We start from the raw sequence: 20,824 nt of genomic DNA on the forward strand, positions 1-20,824 counted from the left end.
CTTTATTTGAGATTGTGAACTCGAGTGATTCGAATCCACTCGTTCTTTCTTTCCGTGCGCATTGCGTCATTGCACGTGCATATTACTAGAGGCCCCACAAATAATTGAAATGAGATGGGTCGTGACTGTGATGGCCAAGCTTTCAAGAATCAGCGTCCTCACTGTTCCATCATGGGCGAACAGGAGCGCCCATGGTTCGGTATACCAAAAGACGGCCGCTACAATGTAAGCCAATCTGGTCCTTTCGGCTAGTCTTTTGAAAGCGATCCCGATTGATCTGTTCTTTTTATGGATAAATAATATAAAATATATCGATCAAATTTTTTATTAATTAATTTTTTTATATTTTTATATTTTTTAAGATAAATAAATTATTTATATTTATTCATGAAATTAAAAAAAATTATTTTTTTAAATATAAAAAATATAAAAAATATTGATAAATTTTAATAGTTCATCCAGTATATAAAAAATATAAATAAATTATTTTTATCTAAATATTATCTAAAAAATATTTATCTAAAAAAATATAAATTTTTAGATAAATTTTTTATTCATCAAAAAATAGATCCTAAAGGTGACATATGCAACTCTTGCTTAATAAACAAAAGCAAAGATATTACCTTGGTTATATATATATATAGATAGATGTAGTGACGAAACAGGATAACAGACATCCAAATCGTTTCCCCGCAGCGATTACTCCGTAAGGTGACCGCGCGCAACGGCTTCCCGTATCCAAAACCGCGTGGGGGCCCTGCGTTTCTTCGTTCGCCGCATAATCTCTGCAAAGCGGAGGGCTTTTATAGTCTACCAATCCTGTTCCTTTCCGGGGAACTCCGTCTCATACAAAAGCGGGAACCCATCCGTCCCGCCCATTGGAAGCTTCATTCCGCCACTCCAAGCCATCGACCGATGGCGGTCTCCAAGAATACAGAAACCCTAGCCCCCTCATTGGAGGCGTCGGAGTTCCGCTGGAGGTCGACCTCCTCATCCTCCTCCTCCGCCGCCTCTCAGGCGGTGCCGAACTCGTCTTCAAGAACGAGCTCTTCCATCACCGAGAACTCGACCGCGGCGTCGGATCTCGATTCTAGGGCAGGAGCAGTCGGCAATGGAGATATAAAGGATCGGATCAGCGAGGGGAGCGATATTGGTGAGGAGTAGAAGCAAGGGGAGCGATATTGGTGAGGAGTAGAAGGTGCGTTCGGGATACAAGGTCGGGAGCGGTGGAGTTCCTTCTGGTGGAGGTTTGGCGGTTTGTGGACCGGTCTTTGGTGCAGGTGCATGCGAGAGTGGTGGAGAGCCCATTCGGGTCGGATGCGATCTTTCAACTGGTTTGCGTTCTGTGATGAATTCTCTTACTTTTTTGATTGAATGATGAATGCCCTCGTTTGGTTCTTGGTTTTGGCACAGTTGAATGCGCCGAGTTGAAACATTAGTAGGACACGTGAGTGATGGTTTTTGTGATACAGAATAGAGGGCCGCTTGGATAGCCATTTGTGGAAATGTTGTGGCCTCAAGAAATTGAAGCCACGAGGTTAGAAGGAAAAAATTGTTGTTGAGAGGAGGACTGAAGAAATCGAATCGTCGTCGTCTATTCGGGTAGGTATATGTGATCCCGAAGGAGAGCAAGCACCAATCTTTGAGATTTTTCTCTTTTTCTTTTCAGAGAAAAGGGAGGAGTAGACCCACCTAGTCCGCACCAGTTTTTGAGAATTAAACTTCATCACCATTTATTTGGTTTGGTACTTTGAATTAGACAGCACAGGCACCATTACGTCGTATGGACAGCACGTTCAATCAATTACCTGTGACTTCTTGATTAAATGTTCAGCATCATGGCTTGCATTTGGAGGGCTGTACTGCTTACGGGGATTGGTATCATTCTCCCTATTCTTTTTAGACCTTTTGTCTCCTTGATTAAGCGACAGGCTCTATCTTTGTTTTCTCTTTTTGTTGAATTTTAATCACTTGCAAAATGTAAAACGAGATACTAAGTTTTCCTGGATTTTTTTTTTTAAAAATCATGGTCAAACCTGATTACGAGTTAAACACTTGAACCATGTGAATGATTATGCCTAACTTTAACTTTTGATTTTGACGTGTTGTGCCTGTGGTTTTTATTTAAATGAAAAACTAAAGGTTCAAAAACCAAATTGCAGAAACCACTTTCAAACATTCTAGACTGTTATATTTAGAGGACTTTTAGGATTTGTGAAGCAGGTTTGATATTTCAGTATTTCTAAATAAAGTTAAGGACATGAATCCTTTTTATAGCCTAAGCTACAGGTTTACTAATTGAAGCTATGTTTTAGCATTTAATCGATTTAGGCATCTGTTGTTCGTTTCATCTACTCTCCCCCCCCCCCCCACCACCACTCTCGCTTGTGCACTTGCTTACTGTGCTTCTTAATATTCTCCATGATCTCCCTATTCTTCTTGCCTTTATGAATTATGAAGGACATCTGACTCTGATTATGCCTTTGTCTTTTTACAATGCAGCACTATCAGGTGTTGCTCAATGCCAGCCATGCCCCTGTATGCAGAAAGGGATAGGAGATGCTGTACGTGTTTACATAGAACCTCATAGATGAGGTACATATCAAACATAAGTACAATAATCAAATGAACAATTTTGTGGAAGGGTTCCATAAGGTAGTCTTGTGCATTCTAACAGAATTTTGTAAACATGAGATATTTGAGAAGCTACTTGGCAGATAACTAAAAACATTTTTAGGGTCCTGGCTATGCGAGACATCTCTGGGTGATTGCCAGTAATGTTCTGGTGACTCTACATTTGCGCCTGACTTGTGCAAGCATATCATGTTCCTGAAGTTAGATATTATTATAATTGCTGTGGATGAGAAGAGTTTGAAGCACTTGAATCTTAAAGTATGTAGAAGTAGAGGCATGTTATGAAGTCGAGTAATCATTTATGGAGGTCTGAATGAGCTAATAGTTCAGGATAGATATCAAGAAATTTAACAGATGACTGTTTCTTTTTATTCTTTATTGATCCATGCTCAAGTTAGCCAGCCGGGAAGCATAGCCTAGAGCCTTTCTTGATAAGCAAGTACTGGATGCATCACCAAGTGGACGACATGGAATTATGGTGGTTCTTCTGTAAAGTCTCGAGTCTAATTAATTTTTGGCTAAATTATGATGCATGGCTGTTATTATTGACAATTATGTTGCTATTTATATGATTTGCTTGCCATCTAATCCTGTTATTGCCCTAAGATTTGATGCCACCTGTGGCAGAGCCATGCAGGTCTCTTCAACCTTTCTGTAATAGTTCTGATTGCAGTCAACAGCAGGCTTATTATTGAGAACTTGATGAAGGTTTGCTAACTTTCCAAACCTTATTTTGGGCAAGCAAAGTATCCTCTTGTCCACCTTATGTTTGTATCTGCTCTGTTGGAGTAATGTTGATCTTTTCTTCATTTTTTGCGGTATGGTTTAATAATGGGAAGTGGATTTCTTTTCAGTTCAAAATTTCTGAGAGATTGGCCGCTGCTTATATGTAGGTGATACTTCTGGAGTTATTGTTCTTGTCTTTCTTGAGAATGTTATTAAATACTTATCTTGTTTACTGACTTGGCTTTCATCTAATGTTTGTAAATGACAGCCTCACACTACCTGTTTCCCCTCTTGGTGCTTACATGGTTGAAAACTTTGCATTATAAAAAGCTAATTACTGAACCTGTAAGTAGTCTTCAGCCATTAGCCTTTAAATGTCCCATATCGAATTCAACTTATCCTCTCTAATCAGGAATTATCAGGCCAGTCTGGAGATAATCTATTTTGGCCAGTTGCTCCATGTAATTATTGTTATATTGCATCAGATGTTGTTATATATAAAACAATCATTGTTTTCTTTTGTATGTGTCTGCGATGAGTGTATGCTATACACCTTTAAATTTTTGTTTAAAAAAAATATACATTAACTTAATGAAACTAAAAATGACTCTATCTACTTAGAGCTTGCTTTATGAATATTTTCTCTCATTCAGTTAATTTAGTATTGTCTTTCTCCATCAAATATATTTAAACCAAGGACAATCCATATCATGTTATAAAGAGCTGCCCCATGAAATATTTCAGTACTTCAATTGTCAATTGTAGAATCAATACTGGTTCATGATAAAGTGCTTGCTCAACAGTTCCTACTTGCTGATAAATCATAGCCTATGCACCACGTGAGCAGATATTAATAACAAGAGTTTCTCTACAGAGGCTCAGCTAAGCTTGTACAGAGTTCTTTGTTTGTCATGTTAATGCGAGTACTAGTGATGGAGATTTCTTCGATTATCATTAAAGTTTGTTTCTTAGTATTACATTACATTTAAAGAACAGTGGCATAAAAAGAGAAAAAACTGGATTGCACATTGGCTATATGCCAGTTTATCATCTAAGTTTGAATCTCAAAATCTCCTATATATCACAGCCTCCTTCAGTAAAGCTTTTTCTTTTTTCTCTACCATTTTTTTTTTAAAATACTCCAATCCACCATTATTTTCTGAAGGGGCAATAAGGACCAGGTGGAAAACGAGTCTGGTTCCTTGTCATACACAAAAGGTTCGTCCTCCTACTCCTCTTTGAGGTCTTCAGCAGCAAGTTTTTCTCTTGCATCCCTTTGTGCTGCTTCCAACTTTGATGGTAGTACCTGAAAGCTCTGGCGGACACTGTAGTTATTTGTCATGTAATGGACTACACTTCTCTCAAGAGGAGGTGAACTCGTCTAAAAAACAATAATTGGGTGCTCAAATCAAAGATCCACACCATTGATCATGATCTATAGCACTTAAGAAGAAAAATCTAGAAACAAAAAATTACATATTTTGGTGGTCTCTAACCATGCATCAAGTGGATGGTTTTCGTTGTGCTAGTGTGCTAGATACATGACAAAGCATTTAGATTGAAAATCCACCTTATTAATCATGACCCACACATGTCAAAAGATCTATAGATTGAAAATCAATTGATTTTAATGCTTAGATCATAATAAAACATGGTCTCATATCATTTTAACAATACATCTTTGCATCCACTTTATGAATAAGTTAGAGACCATTAGAACATGTGATTTTTTGCCTCTAAGCATTTTTAATGGAGTAGATCATGATCAACTATGTGGATCTTCCATTTGAATGCTAATTATTGAGTAGATATCTCTCCTCTTAATTGGAGAGTGGTCGATCTCTATGTTCATATCCCTAGTACTTGTAGCATGGGACACTTGGTCTTGGTGTTTTCAAGTGATCGGGGATTTTTAAGGACCCAAACATTTTAACTTTAGATTTTGATGTTCACTTTACCAAGAATATTCATAGCTGGCTTTAGTGTTGCTTGTTGAAAGTTGGGGTCCGACCTTCCTATTTTGATGGTCAATTTCTGAGCTTTACTCACTAGGGGCTCCTTAATCCTTTTGGACACCTGATAGGCTTCTCCTAGTCTTCATTTGTGTTATTATCATCTTATCTTGGGGCTTGTAGCAAAGTCTGTTGTGAAACCTGTTGACTTATTGGATCAGGGTCATGGAATTGAACTCAAAAGGGGAGCTCTTCAAACTCTTCCTAGTACCCTTGGATGGATCAGACATATATTACTTGCATACTTCATTTTTAAGCTGTCTGGAAATGTCAACACTTCTGAACACTTGGGCACAGCAGCATAAGATGTGACATGGTTGGACACTCCACTTTGAAGCTTCCTGCTGCATCAGCGAAAGTGTCCAGCAATTTGCACTTTTTTTGGGGTGACATTAAGGTACTTTAACTTTGAAGTGTTGGACCCTTTTAGTGAAGTGTCAAGTTTCTTCGATCATGGTTGTATCCTTCACACGAAAGGATATGCCTTCCTTCGCACGTGTTGACCATTGGACGATGGTCCAACAGTTGCTTTGAGATCTGTGTGGGCAAATGAATGACGGAGTTTGGAGTGCTTTGAGATCTGTGCAGTGGATGATCCAACAGTCGCTGGGTGCGAATGAAGGTGCATCCTTTTTTCATGCGAAAGATACAACCACATTCCAACTTTCTTTGGATTGTTCAGGTAAAGTGTTCTTATATGTTCAATGTAAAATTGTCAAGATTATATAGGTACTTTAAGCAAAATATTATCATGTTTTAAATATCAACCTAAGCATCTCAATATGCCTTAAATGAACCTAGCGAATAAAGTAAACAACTTAAAACCTTATAGCTATGCTTTTAATTTATTTGTTAAATAGTGTCGCTCCTTTTTTCCTAGAGTTTCTTATTTTTTTCCCCTCGAATAAGCAATATATATGTCATGTCCTCATGTCTCCACCACCAAAGAACGCTTAGATGCTTGCACCCATGATTGGATCTGACTCCTGGTTTGAATTAAAATATTTTGTGTAAAGGCTCTAGGAATAAGCCAAAGGAATACAGCATTCCCTACAACTTCTCCCTCATCTAGGCCCAAGGTCTGATAGATCTCTTATAACAGCACGGTAATCCTACAAGGTTTACATGCTCGACCCTTAAGCTTAGACTTAATGCATTGGACTAGCTTCCTATCAGAAATATGGGGCGACTGAATTAGTTGTAATCAAGGCTAACAATCTTGGAAAGCTATTTTAGTTAAGTACCGAGTCCCTAACCAATACTGAGTTTGGAACCAGGATTTCAAACCCTATGGATATTATCCCATATGAGGGGCAGCAGCTTGAAAAATTTTGAAAACATGGCAGTAGTTTATGGAGTCGTATTATTTTTAAAGGATCAAATTTTAGTGAAGTGCCCGTCTTATCTCATGATTGCAAAATAATGTTGTTATTAGTGCTAGCGCAAGTAATAGAAAATCTAGTCTCAAGTGTTAGAAAACTACCTTTTTGGTTATCTGAAGAAATTGTGCGGTCCGTTCTTACATTATGTTGGATTATTATCATACCAGGTTCCTCTTGTCATCTTGACAAAGTATCTCCAGAATAAATTTAAAAACACAACACTTTTGAAGACATTCAGCAAAAAAGATTTCAACTAGTCGTCCTGTCATCTGGAGATATTGAAAAGAAATTATCGTTTTCTTTTTCTAAATTGAGAATCTATTGGCCAACTTTTAATTTTCCTGGAGCACTGCGAGGTGGGAAACATGGACCATCTAGTTCTTCTTCAGCAAATATTTGTCATCGCGCTTGTTTCAAAAGCAGGGAATTTGAAGATGCATGGGTTTTGCAATCTTTCGTCTTATACACAGCTTGACGGTTTTACCCATCACCTCAAGTAAACCGTGTTTTAGCATAGTGCACCTTAACAGGCAGTGAGTGCGGTTACTCTTTCATGCGATTTCCAGGTCTCAGTAGAGCTAGTTCTTTTTTCCTAATTCATGTAGAAAGCATCGTGTAACTTCTTGGACCCCTGTACCAGTTCAGCCTTGTTAGCATACTTCAAATTCAGCTTCATTTCTGATATTTTTGGGTCCTCGGTAGTATTCAATTCCAGGAAAAATATACATGCATAAAAAGCAATGTATTGATTTTTATTATTCAATTTGTACGCCTCCACTGAGGTGAAAACACAATTTACTGTAAAGCTGACTCCATCTTCGCCCCTAATCTCATGGGTTCATGAGATTGCCGAGCAATCAGATTTTAATGCGTGGTAAAGTATTAATTTGAGTTTTTAAGCTTTGCATGAATTAGGATCTGTCCAATTGTACCAGGTTCGTCTCTAGGAGAGGCTTTTCTAATTGATTCTGTCCATGATGTCACCAAAGTCAGGAGACAGGACATCTTCTTATGCTCGCATCACAGAGCAGATCACTGCTTTCGGAGAATTCATGACTGGGACTGCGACACACTCAGCCGGCAAAGCACAAGGAGTAGAGATTAAATGATGCATGCGTTTGATAGGGCTGTGTACCTGGATATGGCTCAGTCCAACATGGTCATTCTGGTGTGAGACTCGTGATCCGCAGATTACCTCAGCTCTTTGGAACGCAGCCTGTCAACTAGTGCTGGAACTCACAGAGATAGGCATCGTATTTCACTTAACAATTCCACAGGGCAACGCCTTAGATTGTACTTTTGAATGCTTTTAGTTTGTATTGAGCTTCGGTTCCCTTGCTCGCCACCCAAAACAGGGGGACAAGACATGACCGGCAGAGATTCCGATAAATTTGCCATATAAAGCATAGTTATAATTCTATCAGAAAAGGTGGCATATTAGATCAGCATATCATACTAATAATTCAGTTTTCTTACAATTTTGCTACTTGAAAGTTATTTAGAACTGATGACCACAGAAGCAACTTGAGTAATAGCAATATATTTTTGTGGTTACTTTAAAATTCTGCAATAATTAATCCCCCAAACACAGAAATGCTTGTTGCAGAATGAATTAGTAATGACAAACATGATCAGTATATAAGAATGTACTGCAAGTTCCTTGAGCTGCAACACTGTAAAAAGCATGGAGCAATCTAGGATTACGCTAAAAGATGGCGACACTGAAATGGGACATGGGCGCAGCAAACTTTGAGACTTCCAGACACGCCTTGAGAAAATTTCCTTTTGAATACGTGATTAAGCTTTCAGAACAGCTTTGTGAACCATGGTCTCTTTGTGTATCTGGTGGCAGCTTTTTTCAACAAGGTCAAGCAGCTTTTCCAAGTTCATCGCCCATGAGTTAAGGATGTCGTTGCTGTCCTTGGCTGTCTGAAAGCAAACAATTCCCATCGGCCTGTCTATCTTTGCGACCAAGGATTTTGATACTACCATATCTGACAGATGCTTCTCAGCTTCCTAAAAAATAACAACAGAGAAAGCCATATAACTTTAATGGTTAAATATTAAAAAGAAAATCTACGACTAGCCAACTCATATTGCAGAGTTCACATACACCAGATACATGGGATAGACATCAGTGAAACCAGACTCGAGATGAAGAGAGAATAAATATAAAGGAAAAACATGCTGCTTCCTTCTGAAGTAAGTTGCAAAAAATCATACGTAAATGATCTATGGTGCAAAAATAATGAGAATGATTGTCTTACTTCATGCATAATTAACAACACCATTGGATCTTGTGAAGCCCATGAAAAGATTAAAAAAATGAAAGCCACGTCTCAACATACACGCAATTCCACTATTTTCCATTAGTAATGAATACATTAGAATACCACTAACAATTTACTGAGAACAAAGATGGGCCACGCAACAAGATTTCACACTTAAGCTATTCTATGGACAGCTCAACTAACAAGTCGATCAACATGAACAGGTCTTCCGTTCCTTCTAAACATGAAATTATTAATCCATGGGACAAGAATTTCCTGACCAAGAAGGCAACGCTGCTTGACATGTCAAGCAGAGAGTAAGCTATTGCTCTTCCCTCTCCAAGTAACAAGCCACAAAACTGGCCTATTAGAATTAGCAATTCAATGCAAATTCATGAAGACCAGAAACAAATGAGCAATGAATCAACATATAATGTACAAAAAAATCATAGCCCCACAGACCATGATCCCAAAAGATACTGCCATAGGGATCCCTTTGACATGGTGTGGACAATCAATGAAGGGCAGGAACAGGTAACAAACTTCCACCCGCTTTCAAGAAGCTAATGTAATAAGACCACAATAACAAGCATGGCCGACCATAATAACTCTTTCTGCCATCAGAAATAAATTAGATCTTTTCTATGGAATGACAGAACCAAAAACAAGGATTATCTATAATTATAGAACACATGCAATTTTTTGATGTATGCCACCACATATATTCTATTAAGGGAGTCAACATTCCATCATTACCATCATTACAAGCCTCAATGCTGAACTCTGCAAGGTTGCCAATCAACAAGCAAAGCAACAACCTCACTTAACCTGGCATGCAATTGAGCTTAAGCAAACAGCAGCAGGAGCCTTCCTTTCCTCCTTTCTTTCCCTTTTCATGAAGGGAAAACTGGTGGCATCATCTTATCCAGAGAGGACAGCAGGCATGGTAACTTACACGTTCATGTGCCTCCACCACCTAGGCTCCATAAACTGGGTGCTATATTTATGACAAAACATTGGTTCTTACCCATGCACTTCAGCGATGGTCAAAGTAAGCATACATAATTAATCAATACATTTACTAATGCAATGAAGTTAGAATACATCATCTAGGGGTGTGGATGGTTCAGGTCGGGTCGGTTTAAGGCTATTCTTGAAACCAGACCAGCTTAAGTTGCTTTCCTAAAACCGAAACTGAAACCAAACCAACCATATGTGAAAACCCGTTCAAACTGACCCAAAAATTCAGTTTGGTTCCATTTGATTTATCAGGTTGAACAGAGACTAGGCTATATGGGCTTCCAGAATGTAGGCACAACTCAAAATAAGAAAAAAAACAGAAATTCAACCTAATGAAGCCCCAAAGAAAACCATTTTAAGGAAACAAATTCATACCAAGAATCTACAAATGTAGAGCATTCTTGATGTAACTTTCAAAATCAAGAAATCAAATTATATCAGGAAACTAAGAAAACTATTAACAAATCAAATGGTATTAGATATCCGAACCATTTCATCTCAGCAAAAAAAGGAAAAAAGAAAAAACAGAGCAAGAAGAAATTGTTATCAGATAAAGAAATCAAAAGAAAAAAATATCCAGATGCAATCAAAACTTCAAGAAAGCATTATATGATAAAATAATCTCAAGAATCAACACATAGCATGAGAAGAAACAAAGATTACAACAAAAGATTATCAAAAACTCAAATTATATCAAAGATTCTTGCTTCAATCCTCTAAATCCAAGAAAAATCAGCTAGGTTAGAGATCAGACTCAAATTTCTAGATAGATTGATCTTGGTGAGATTTATGTAGAAGTAGAGCAGCCTTTTTTTTTTTGGGTGGGGAGGGGGTGCGGATGGTGGGGCAGTACATAAAGGGGAGTCATAAGCCCCAAAAAACAAAAAAACAAGAAAATAACTACAAATGAAGAAAAGAAACTCCAGCACTATCAGCCAATACCAGAGTTTTTATTTGGGACGGAAGGGATGTAGCAGAATAGGAGACCATTGTTTGAGGGAGCCTGGCTAAGTTGTCAGCGAGCTGATTCACTTCTCAAAAAGTATGAGACACCTTGAAGGGGTTTAAAGAAGTTGCACATTGAACAATGCCCCAAAGAAAAGGATTTTGAATATGAACAATGGAGGGTGGTAGAGAAAGCTTTTGTTAATATTGCCCTATCCATTTAATCATGGTAAGGGAGTCTCCTTCTAAGCATATATTTGTTTTACCGAGCTGTTGAGCAGCAACGAACAAGGCAGTCCAAACAGCTAAGAATTCAGCCTGAGGAATAGTTGCAGCTTGAGTTTTAATAGTTCCAGCTTGAAGAACAATGCCATAATGATCACGAATAATGTAACCCAACCCTGCTTCTCTTCCGGCTTCATTTTTTTTGGGTAATGGAGCAGGTTCTTGTTGGCGGAGATGTAGATGCGGTTCTTCTTGTCTGATGTCACCACCGCCATTGTCGGGTCCTTCACCAACTTCACAACCATCACCACCTCTCTCTCTCTCTCTCTTCTTTGGCAAAGGGTTGCAGAGGAAAAAAAGCTCTCTCAAAGGGACCTCTTGAGCCACCAGGCAAGGGGTTGGAGGAGGGAGGTGAGGAAGAGTAGCGGATCTACACTCTGCTCTGGTGAGGAGAGTGGGTGAAGGGTGATCCGAGCGGCAGACAGACGAGGGAGGAAACCAAGAGATGCGAGAACATGAAATGGCTAGGGGAGCTAGTTCTACTGAGTTGAACTGCTTAGTGTGTATACATATAAATACAGGTTGATTTGGTTTAAATTGTTTTTTTAAGAAAACTTAAACTAAAACCAAACCATTTTGTTCTGGTTCCAAAAATTTCTAAACTGAAACTAGATTGAATACGGAAAACCCCACCCACACTGAACCGAGATAACTGGTTTGGGTCGATTTTGCGGTTTGTTTGGTTTTCTTGCATACCCCTTGACTATATCCAACATCTTAGAAACTAGGCAAATATGACTTAGCAAGTCAACCTAACTGAAATTAACATTTTAAAACTTTATGTTAGTGCCCCATATGTCCTGTGTATCCCAGAATGGTTGAGTCCATATTCTCATGTGCCGAATGGACTGCAATATGGTGCCTGATTCAAGGTCTTAATTACTACAACTGGCAGCAGGCAGAGGTACAGTAGCAGGATAGAGCTCTCTCAGAGAACTTTAGAAACAGGAAGTATATAAGAAGCAAATATGCACATAGGATTCTAGAGGTTCCAACCAGTTAAAAGGTCCAGCTATGAGTTCCTCGTAGAAGAACACATTAAGCAAGTGGATAGGCAACTTTTTTTTGCTAAATGAAAAGATCTGATTATGAGTACAAACTACCACTCTGGAGGTTGCTGGGGAGACAAAAGGAGGAAGGAAAAGATTTGCCAAAAATAAGCCAACAAAAGAAAAGCTATTTAAATAACTTGAAGCTGATTTTCTAATGCTTTAAAGAGTCAGGTTGTAGTGGAATATAACCATGTAAAAGAAGGGATGTTGATTCACCAACCAACATAAGCAATTTATTTATCAATATGAATTCCATATGGAAAAAATGAACTTTGAGTTGAAGAACAGGTCTCGTTCTACCTAAACAGTTTAACAAGGGTTAGAAATGAAAAGGACATTCTGAAATCTGAACCAATAAAACCTGGTTTCAAACAAAGGTAAACTGCATGCTTGCAAATGTGCTTGGAACTTCCCCAAAACTTGATGAATGAGAATAAGCAGTGTCACTGCATGGGCATTTTTTGGAAGGGAAGTTGTAGACAAGCACCTGCTTGAGGCTAAAATTTGGATTTGGAGATAATGCTAGTTAAAGGGAAAAGTATACATGAACGATCCTCTACTTTCTTATGATTTAGATCATAAACCTCAGTCATAGGAAAATGTCTGGACAAAAAATATGGAGACATTGAAAGGGGAGTGCATAAGGCTCTCATGCAAATAAAGATCAAGCAGATAAACTTCAACATGTAGGAGGGAACCTATATCAACCCTTCTGACTAGTCAATTTGCAAAATCTTTCATGCTCATTCGTCAAGCTGAATGGTGCCATAAAAACATGCTTCTGGATGTAAAGATATCGTGTACTAGAGGACCCATAAAAAGCTAATAACATAACCATCAAATATGGTAGACTCACTTTACATTAAGGTCAAATAACTAGCCTCAATACACCTCATGAAGGCATTAAAATAAATTATTCAATGGCAAAACTGAACCAGTGATCCTCAAAAGAGAAATGCACGCAAGTTAACATTGCAGCTCCTATTAGACTTAACAAATTCCCATTTTAAAGTTCGAAATGGATGCACATATTGGCGGAGAACAAGGAACTGTCAAATTGATATCATATACCTGTAGTCAGCACTTAACAGCAAAATATATCTTAGAAGCCAGGAACATGAAAGAGACCTCACAAGGTCCAACAGACATTCATCTTATACTAGTTGTTTCAGAGCACAGCCTAAGCAATAGCAGCTGTGTCCAAACCCTCAGAGAATAATTTTTAAGTCGGGAGTTTCTGACCAACATTCCATCAAATTTCACTAGAAAAAATTGCAAATTGATATATTACAACCTTAGCAATGGCAGCTGTGTCCAAACCCCCACAGAATAATTTTTAATTCAGGAGTTTCTGACCAACATTTTCCATCGAAATGATTAGAAAAAGTTGCAATTGGTATATTACTACCATCAATATCATGGTGAACTCCTAATCAACAAATGCCACCTAATATATGACCAATCATACAGTTACGCGAAATTCTATGATATGTCGTCATATGTAGATTATGGGGATGTTGAACACATAAGTGCTAACAAGCCCATTACCAATGGGAGAACATAATTATGAGCCTTGCAAATACTTCATTTCTTTCCTCCAAATTTTAACTCTTGCTTCCATTATGCATTTATGTCAATGAACTTAAAAATTAATTTTTTGAATCTTCTCCAGCCATCATTGCCATTCTAAAAGCATGACTATTTGATTACCTTAAACCTTCCCTGACAATGTGAGTTCACCGGTGCTCCTTGATCCATATTTGAGCCTCGTATTAAAAACTAAATTACTAACAGACACAAAGGCAAACTCATGTATCATCCATAAGCACTATGAATTATTAACCTCAACAGAACACCAAGCAAAATGCAGCACTAAGACCCCCAAATTTGGGAAATGTTTGTTTTTGCATCACCCCCAGATGAGAGCCACCAAAAAGAAGGGAAGAAAAGCCTAGAATCAATCACTTCACATACCTTAAGAGTTAGGAATGCAGTCAATATAACCAATAATGTAAGACATGTAGGTCTAAAAAACAAATATACATGAAAAATCATGTTGAATAAAGGAAAAGGGAGCAAACCTGTAAACTCAAGCACAACAAATCAGCAAGCCTCTTTAAGGTAATCCTTGAATAATACTTGGATACTACCAAAATATTCTGAGAATAGAAAATATTTGAAAATTAATAAAATTTGAGATAAAGTAAAAATGAATAATGGAACAAAAGAAATAAAAAACTGAGCATCAGAACAATACATGTTCAATAATTCTGAGTTTTAGATCTTCTGCTGCCTTGGCACCCAAAGATCCTCCAAGCATACTCTTCTCATTCTCAAACTCGTCCTTATACATCTCCCAAAGACCTGTCCACTGGATTACCTCCATGGTAACTAGCTGCTTCAAAAGCAGACTTACATGGTGGGCCAACAAAAAAGAGCATATATGAAGATCTTGCATCAGAAAGAAATAATTGGATGGAAAACGTGTGATGAAATAATACAAAGAATCACCTACCGGAAATTAGGAATTTCAGAAAGATTTTTATCTTCTAGAGTTGAGTTGAGAAGGCTTGATTGCATTGGGTCATGTGGTGACAACACCAAATACCAGCAAATTTTCCGAAGCACCTACAAAGAAAAATTGGTTCAGAAAAAAATATTGCATGATTGAAAAAGAACTGAAAGGCAGGTATTTACCGGGATCCACTGTGCTGGGTCCTCTTTCACAGATGGAATATCATATATTGCTTTGTAACTACGGCAAATTTCCAGGTAGTCATTGTTATGAGAATGATAGCTACACGAAAGCAATGATCTAATTAATAGTTATCCAATCATCATGGCAGCAAATATAAGTAATATGTCAAAATCAAAGTAGACCGGACTTCTTAATAGAGCATCTCAAAACAGAATAGTAATGCATAAATTCCAGACAAACATCTTGCCATAACTGAACATCTTAAGCATGGTCCGTACAGGTACGCTGTCTCATGCTGTACCAAAGGGGTCTTGTACCATACAGAACCACGTACCGGCACTGTCATAGGATGGCACCAGTACGGGGTCTAGTATCAAGACAGCAAACCAGCCATCTCAAATAATATGTCAAAATCAAAATAGATTGCACTTCTTAATAAAGCATCTTATAGTTAAATAGCAAATTCATAAATTCCAAAGAAAATACTTGCCATGATAGAACATCCCAGAATAAAAAACATATTTCTACATGCACAGGCACAAAGTCAATGCAGAAACACCAACTCACCCAGTGTCCAAGCTCAACAAATTAACCTCGTACATATAAGATTTTGGACTTTATAGCTACTAATTATTTTATAGCTTTTTCAAAATTATTGTAAAGACTATTTTTAAGCATGACGCCTCCTGTTGATGTGACTAGTGCATTTAACTTGCAGATTTTAATGATAAGAAATGGAAGAGAAGAAGTAAATATTAACATTGTAAATGTAGCAGTATCAGAGACTATATTTCGCATTCAGAATCAAATAGGAACTGATACGCGTATTGTAGTTCTATGAAAACACATTAGTAAACACCAATAAAAATATTCAGTAAACAGTCAGAAAAGCAGGACATTATTATGAAAATAACGATAACATTCCAAAATGGAATGGTGAAGAAAAGGAAAAGGAGAGGAGCAAATGCTTAAATAGCCAGATACAAAGCTTTTTCTATTTTTTATTTTTTCCTTTGGAGAGATGCCTTGGACCCAAAAGAATCAACTCTCGCCAACAGAGAATGGTTAAACTTCTTAGAGACAAGAACTTGATGAGAAAATAAGCATCAATTTTACCGAATCATTAGTTCATAGTAGATTCGCTTCAACTCTAAGAGGGAAGGTATATCTGCTGGAGCCTCTTCAACAACATTATCACCCTCTTTGGGCTTTTTCTTTTCCTTTGAAGGATCTGCATCAAAAACCCGAGGACTAATTTTTCTTGACAAAATCTGTGCACGTACATAATCCTGGCGATCTAAGCATAGACGAACCTGGAAATAGTATATTTGAAAAATATAGGTAATGGAATATGTCAGTCTCGTAACAGCATTGTGTAACCGAGTAATGACTTAAGGTGGAAACATGGAATCATACTTGTTCAAGAATGAATGCTATCTTTTCCGTTTTTGCCATTGCTCCAAAAGTTTCCACCTGAAGAATAAATGGTCAGTTGACAAAAGAAAATATATTGCATAATTTCAATCACTAACTGTCAGTATGCACATACAACAAGAATCCCAGTATAAAATAAGGCTCGCTAGAATTGTCAGGAAACACTTCAATACATCAACTTACAGCAATTTCTTGCATCAAATCAGCAGCCTCAGCAATAAGGCCCTGTTCTTCTTTAATCTTTGCAAGTTTTTTTATCAGCCGTGCCCTCTCTATCTCAACATATATCTGTAAACAGAGATGAAACATAACTTGCAAGCTTAAGTATATAAAATGAGCTAAATCAGGCATCCTCTGTGTGTCACACATCCACCTTTCCAGCAGAGACACTGTTCAGTGTTTTGATTAATTCAATGCGTGTATCAACATCAGGTGTCTCATCAATATACTGCATCGCTTGCTGTACCATGGAAGTGACTGCCTGCTTGCAAACAAACAACCACAAAAAATAATTGAATAAGTACAACCAAGAAAACTAGATTAAAGCACTCAGAGGCGGCTCATCATAGGCCAAACAGAATGGTTTTCAATGCAGAAGAATAAAAGAAGTTGATCATATAAATAGTTTAATATCAGAAATCCTGTATCCACCATTCTTTTTTGATCCTTATTCCACCAAAGCCCTAGTTGCCTGCAAAAGCAAACTGGCTTTCAGCAACATCTATGTGCCTGCAAGGACCAAGTGTCCCTGAATAACGCAATAAGTAAACATTGGGAACAACCCACAAAAATATAAATTAAACCACCATGTTTCAACTCTCTCTCTCTCTCTCTCTCTCTCTCTCTCTCTCTGTGTGTGATCTGTCTGTCTCTGCTGGTGCACAGGTGGGACATGTTTTTGCAATAATGAAGTCATATGACACCTGAAATATTCTAACTATAGGTTATTATGAGATGGAGAGTACCACTTTTGTCTATGTTGAAAATAATCACTTGAATAAGTATATCCAAAAAAAGAAACTCCCGAAGAGAGAGAAGAGTTGCCCGCATGGCTACACCTAACCAACTAAATAGTCCCTCACCTTCAGATGTAGATATTTCTACCTAATCACATAACGCAAATTGTTTTTTTAACTTTTCTTACAATGACAAAATGAAAATGCTTTCCTAACCTGCCCTACCCAAGGAGAAAATGGAATTTTCCACTAGAAATATTTAGCTTATACATCTTCCTAACAAGATCCAGCCTCCTTCCCTTTCAACCAGATTCCTCCGAAACCTCAAGTATCCTCACCATGCTAGTAGAAAGAAAATGAGGGGTCCCGGATCCGCCCAATATATGTTCTTCATTGAAGCATTCACCCACAAATCATCTTGATACAAGAGTATCTTTTTTAATTTGTTCGCAAGCTTTTCTTGTACTTTTGAAGAAGATCTATATACTAGTATTTTGCACAAAAGGAAGGCCCAGAGAAACAGAGTAGGATTTATTCAAATGAACATTAGCATTTCATCTGTTGCTTTCTTACATTTCATGTTCCTTTCAACATCTCAATGTCTCTTCACAAAAGTGAATGAAACTAATTCTTCTGCATGAGGAAAAGAAGCTATATTCTAGTTTGTTTGCATGCCCAAACCTTGCTTCTTCTCCTATATAATTGATTTGGTAACTTTTCACCACAAACTACTCTCACCCCACCACCAGTCAGCTCAGCAACCCTTAACTTACCATCCCAGAAATATCTGACGACAACTTCCCACTTCTAAAGGATACTTGTAACATCAGGCTCTCTCAAAGAAAACCTGATTATAATTTTCAACTCCATTAAATATCACTTAACTAGTACCATCAGGCTCCTCCCACAGAGAACCTAATTATAATTTCCAACTCTCTTCACCAACCCACCACCCCCTAACTCACTATTCAAACGAGCAGAAAACTTCTCAGACATTTATTAACAATTTAATACCCTTCTAATGGTGCATGCCTTTTCAATTTCTTAGCCACCTCGGAATGTATGGTGATCATGTGTGCATATTGAGTGCAGAGATTGTTATGGTGTAGCGTACTAGTGTAAATAAGCCCCAATTATATAGTAGCACCTCTTTAAGATACCAATTTCTTATTCATACTCCAGATCAAAGGTTAAAGGTGCTCTAATTTAAGGCTATAATTAGGTCAATGAAAGCATTATCCTCAAAACCCCACATCCATCATTTTACCAAAAACAATGCAAGACCCACAGCAGACTTGAATAGACTAACAACAAAATTAAAATGCTTCAAGGGGCACAGAATATGGTTACAATGGGATACATTGTCATACACTAAAACGTGGTTGCAAAAGTCTAATGAACTCTAGACCCATTGCAAAAACCATATTTTTGTGACTGTATATCCCCTTAGTTCGCGATTCAACATGGTCAGTCAGAACCCTAGATCTTAAATAGATAAAGCTTTTATATGAAGACGGAAAATAACCACTAAGATCAAGTACAAATATGCGAAGCAGCAGTGAGCATAGTATAAATCTCACTACTTGCATCTGGTATCCCATCTATCCAGCACTTATAAAGGAAATATTGCTTCATTGTGCTACATTCCTTTTTTATAGCAACTTTGCAAAAGAAGCTACTTTCTTCTCTTCCAAGAAACTAGCACATTCTCTATGCATTGCTATCCTATCCTCAGAACAAGTTCTCTTCGTTCTCTTGTTTGATATGTATTTGACACAAAGTGTTTTAAGCAAATGAATTTTGCACTGGTAAAAATCTAACAGCAGACAACATAAACACATAACATGTCGACATAGGTTATACTTTCTCAGGAGATTTCAAATCTTGATAAGCCAGGCACATTGCGCATCAACAACAAACACCAACAGTTTACTAGCAGAGTTGAAAACGTTCAAAGTAGGCTTACTAAAAATGCAGCTCACTTACATCTAGATGTGTATTTTAATTGCATGTACTCATAAGCTAACAAAAATATCATCAAGGTAACTTTGCAACACTAGGTTCACTAGTATCATGGCTTCAATAGCTAAAAAAAACTCAAACAATAGGCTGCTCTAACGATTCAATAAATTAGATCTGTTTAAACTCAACAGAAGACCAACTTTCAAACACTTTACCTGCTTAAGCTGACCCCTCCTTTTTGACAGAAGAACTATCTGGTCGTTCAAAGTCTTCCATGCACCTGCTTTATAACAAAGTTCCACGATGTCAGTAACAGCTTTCTTGGTTCCAGCAACATCACCGGCAAGCCTCATTTGCTTCTCCACATTCAAGAGGGACTCTATCGCCGCATCGAGATTCTCTTCCTGCAGCAAGTTACTATGATGTCAAATTCCTACATAAAGAAGCAAGCAGTCAAGTGGTACAAAAAATAACATTATGAATATCCAATACCACCATCTATATATTATGAATATCCAGTGCCCCAATCTATATATTCAAGTATCAGATAAAACATCATAAAATAGTTCAAATTATACAGAAAAAAATTAAAAAAAAAAAACATCCAACCACAATTTACAAGCATCGAGATCAAATCTTGAACATACTAGAAGTACATGGAACATTTAGACAGCCCTACATGCCCGTTTTCACCGAAATTCTTCACCAATAAGCAATTTTTCATTCAATCTTCCCCTTTTTTCTATAATACCATAGCCTTTTCCTCATTCAACTGATTGAAACCCTATATAGATACTATATTGGGATCTTGCAATTGACAGATCTACAGGCATAAGCCCTAGTTTCTACAATAAGCCCTAGAGCCAAGATTTCAAGAACACGCGAACAAATTGAGGGCAAATACAAATCATAGTCTTAGTAGCAGATTCAAGAAATAGAAAAAGTCTCTCGGTAAACAGAAAGATGTTAGATTTCTTTAGCTCGATGGATTAATCGATGGGACGAAAAAAAGAGAAATCAAAATCTCCAAGAAGCAGAGGAGCTCACCATCTTTGGAGCGATTGCGTAACAAAGAGGAAAACCCTAGAGAGAGAGAAAGAGGCAGAATACTGGAGTGAGAGAGATGGAAGAGAGAGAGAGAAAGAGAGACCGCTCCCCGGCCTCCGGGGTCTAATAATATACTTCAAGTACTACTCCCTTCCGTCTTCAAGGCGAAGGAAACGAAAGCGGTCGGTTAGGGTCGGGTTGAGATCCAGCTTGGCCCGGATCCGGCCCGAACTGCGGTCGGGTCTAAAGTTTGGACGCGTCCGATCCATTTGCCTGGAGGAATCAAGCAGGGTTCCTTTGTATACCGGGTTATATATTAATCGGACGTGTCCAAGAACTTCTAAATTTATATTTGTTAAGCCTAATCGGATTCACCTCAAAAGATTTTAAGCTCGGGCCTA

General features: G+C 37.8%; 1 protein-coding gene and 1 long non-coding RNA gene across 14 annotated transcripts; one reads left to right on the forward strand and one right to left on the reverse strand.

Annotated features, from left to right (window-relative positions):
• Nucleotides 1-619: 619 nt before the first annotated feature.
• Nucleotides 620-8,179, forward strand: LOC105035735 (uncharacterized). 13 transcript variants are annotated; one of them, XR_012139299.1, is made up of 5 exons: nucleotides 620-3,342; nucleotides 3,489-3,523; nucleotides 3,629-3,705; nucleotides 5,534-6,054; nucleotides 7,744-8,179. It is a non-coding gene; the product is annotated as an uncharacterized lncRNA (long non-coding RNA). The 13 variants fall into 13 exon arrangements; XR_012139298.1 differs by having other exon boundaries at nucleotides 621-3,342; nucleotides 5,534-5,769; nucleotides 5,898-8,179; XR_012139300.1 differs by having other exon boundaries at nucleotides 621-3,342; nucleotides 5,534-5,769; nucleotides 6,922-8,179.
• A 99-nt stretch (nucleotides 8,180-8,278) lies between these two features.
• LOC105035667 (26S proteasome non-ATPase regulatory subunit 12 homolog A) lies at nucleotides 8,279-20,579 on the reverse strand. Its single transcript, XM_010911341.4, has 11 exons — nucleotides 20,424-20,579; nucleotides 19,592-19,780; nucleotides 16,832-16,939; nucleotides 16,642-16,746; nucleotides 16,441-16,497; nucleotides 16,141-16,337; nucleotides 15,024-15,123; nucleotides 14,842-14,954; nucleotides 14,584-14,737; nucleotides 14,408-14,485; nucleotides 8,279-8,770 (listed from the first exon to the last, which is right to left on the reverse strand). Exons 1-11 carry the CDS (start codon nucleotides 20,424-20,426, stop codon nucleotides 8,552-8,554), a joined length of 1,323 nt encoding a protein of 440 aa, XP_010909643.1. The 5' UTR covers nucleotides 20,427-20,579; the 3' UTR covers nucleotides 8,279-8,551.
• Nucleotides 20,580-20,824: the final 245 nt, after the last annotated feature.

Source organism: Elaeis guineensis, chromosome 2 (genome assembly GCF_000442705.2).
Source record: "Elaeis guineensis isolate ETL-2024a chromosome 2, EG11, whole genome shotgun sequence".
Lineage (NCBI taxonomy): Eukaryota > Viridiplantae > Streptophyta > Magnoliopsida > Arecales > Arecaceae > Elaeis > Elaeis guineensis.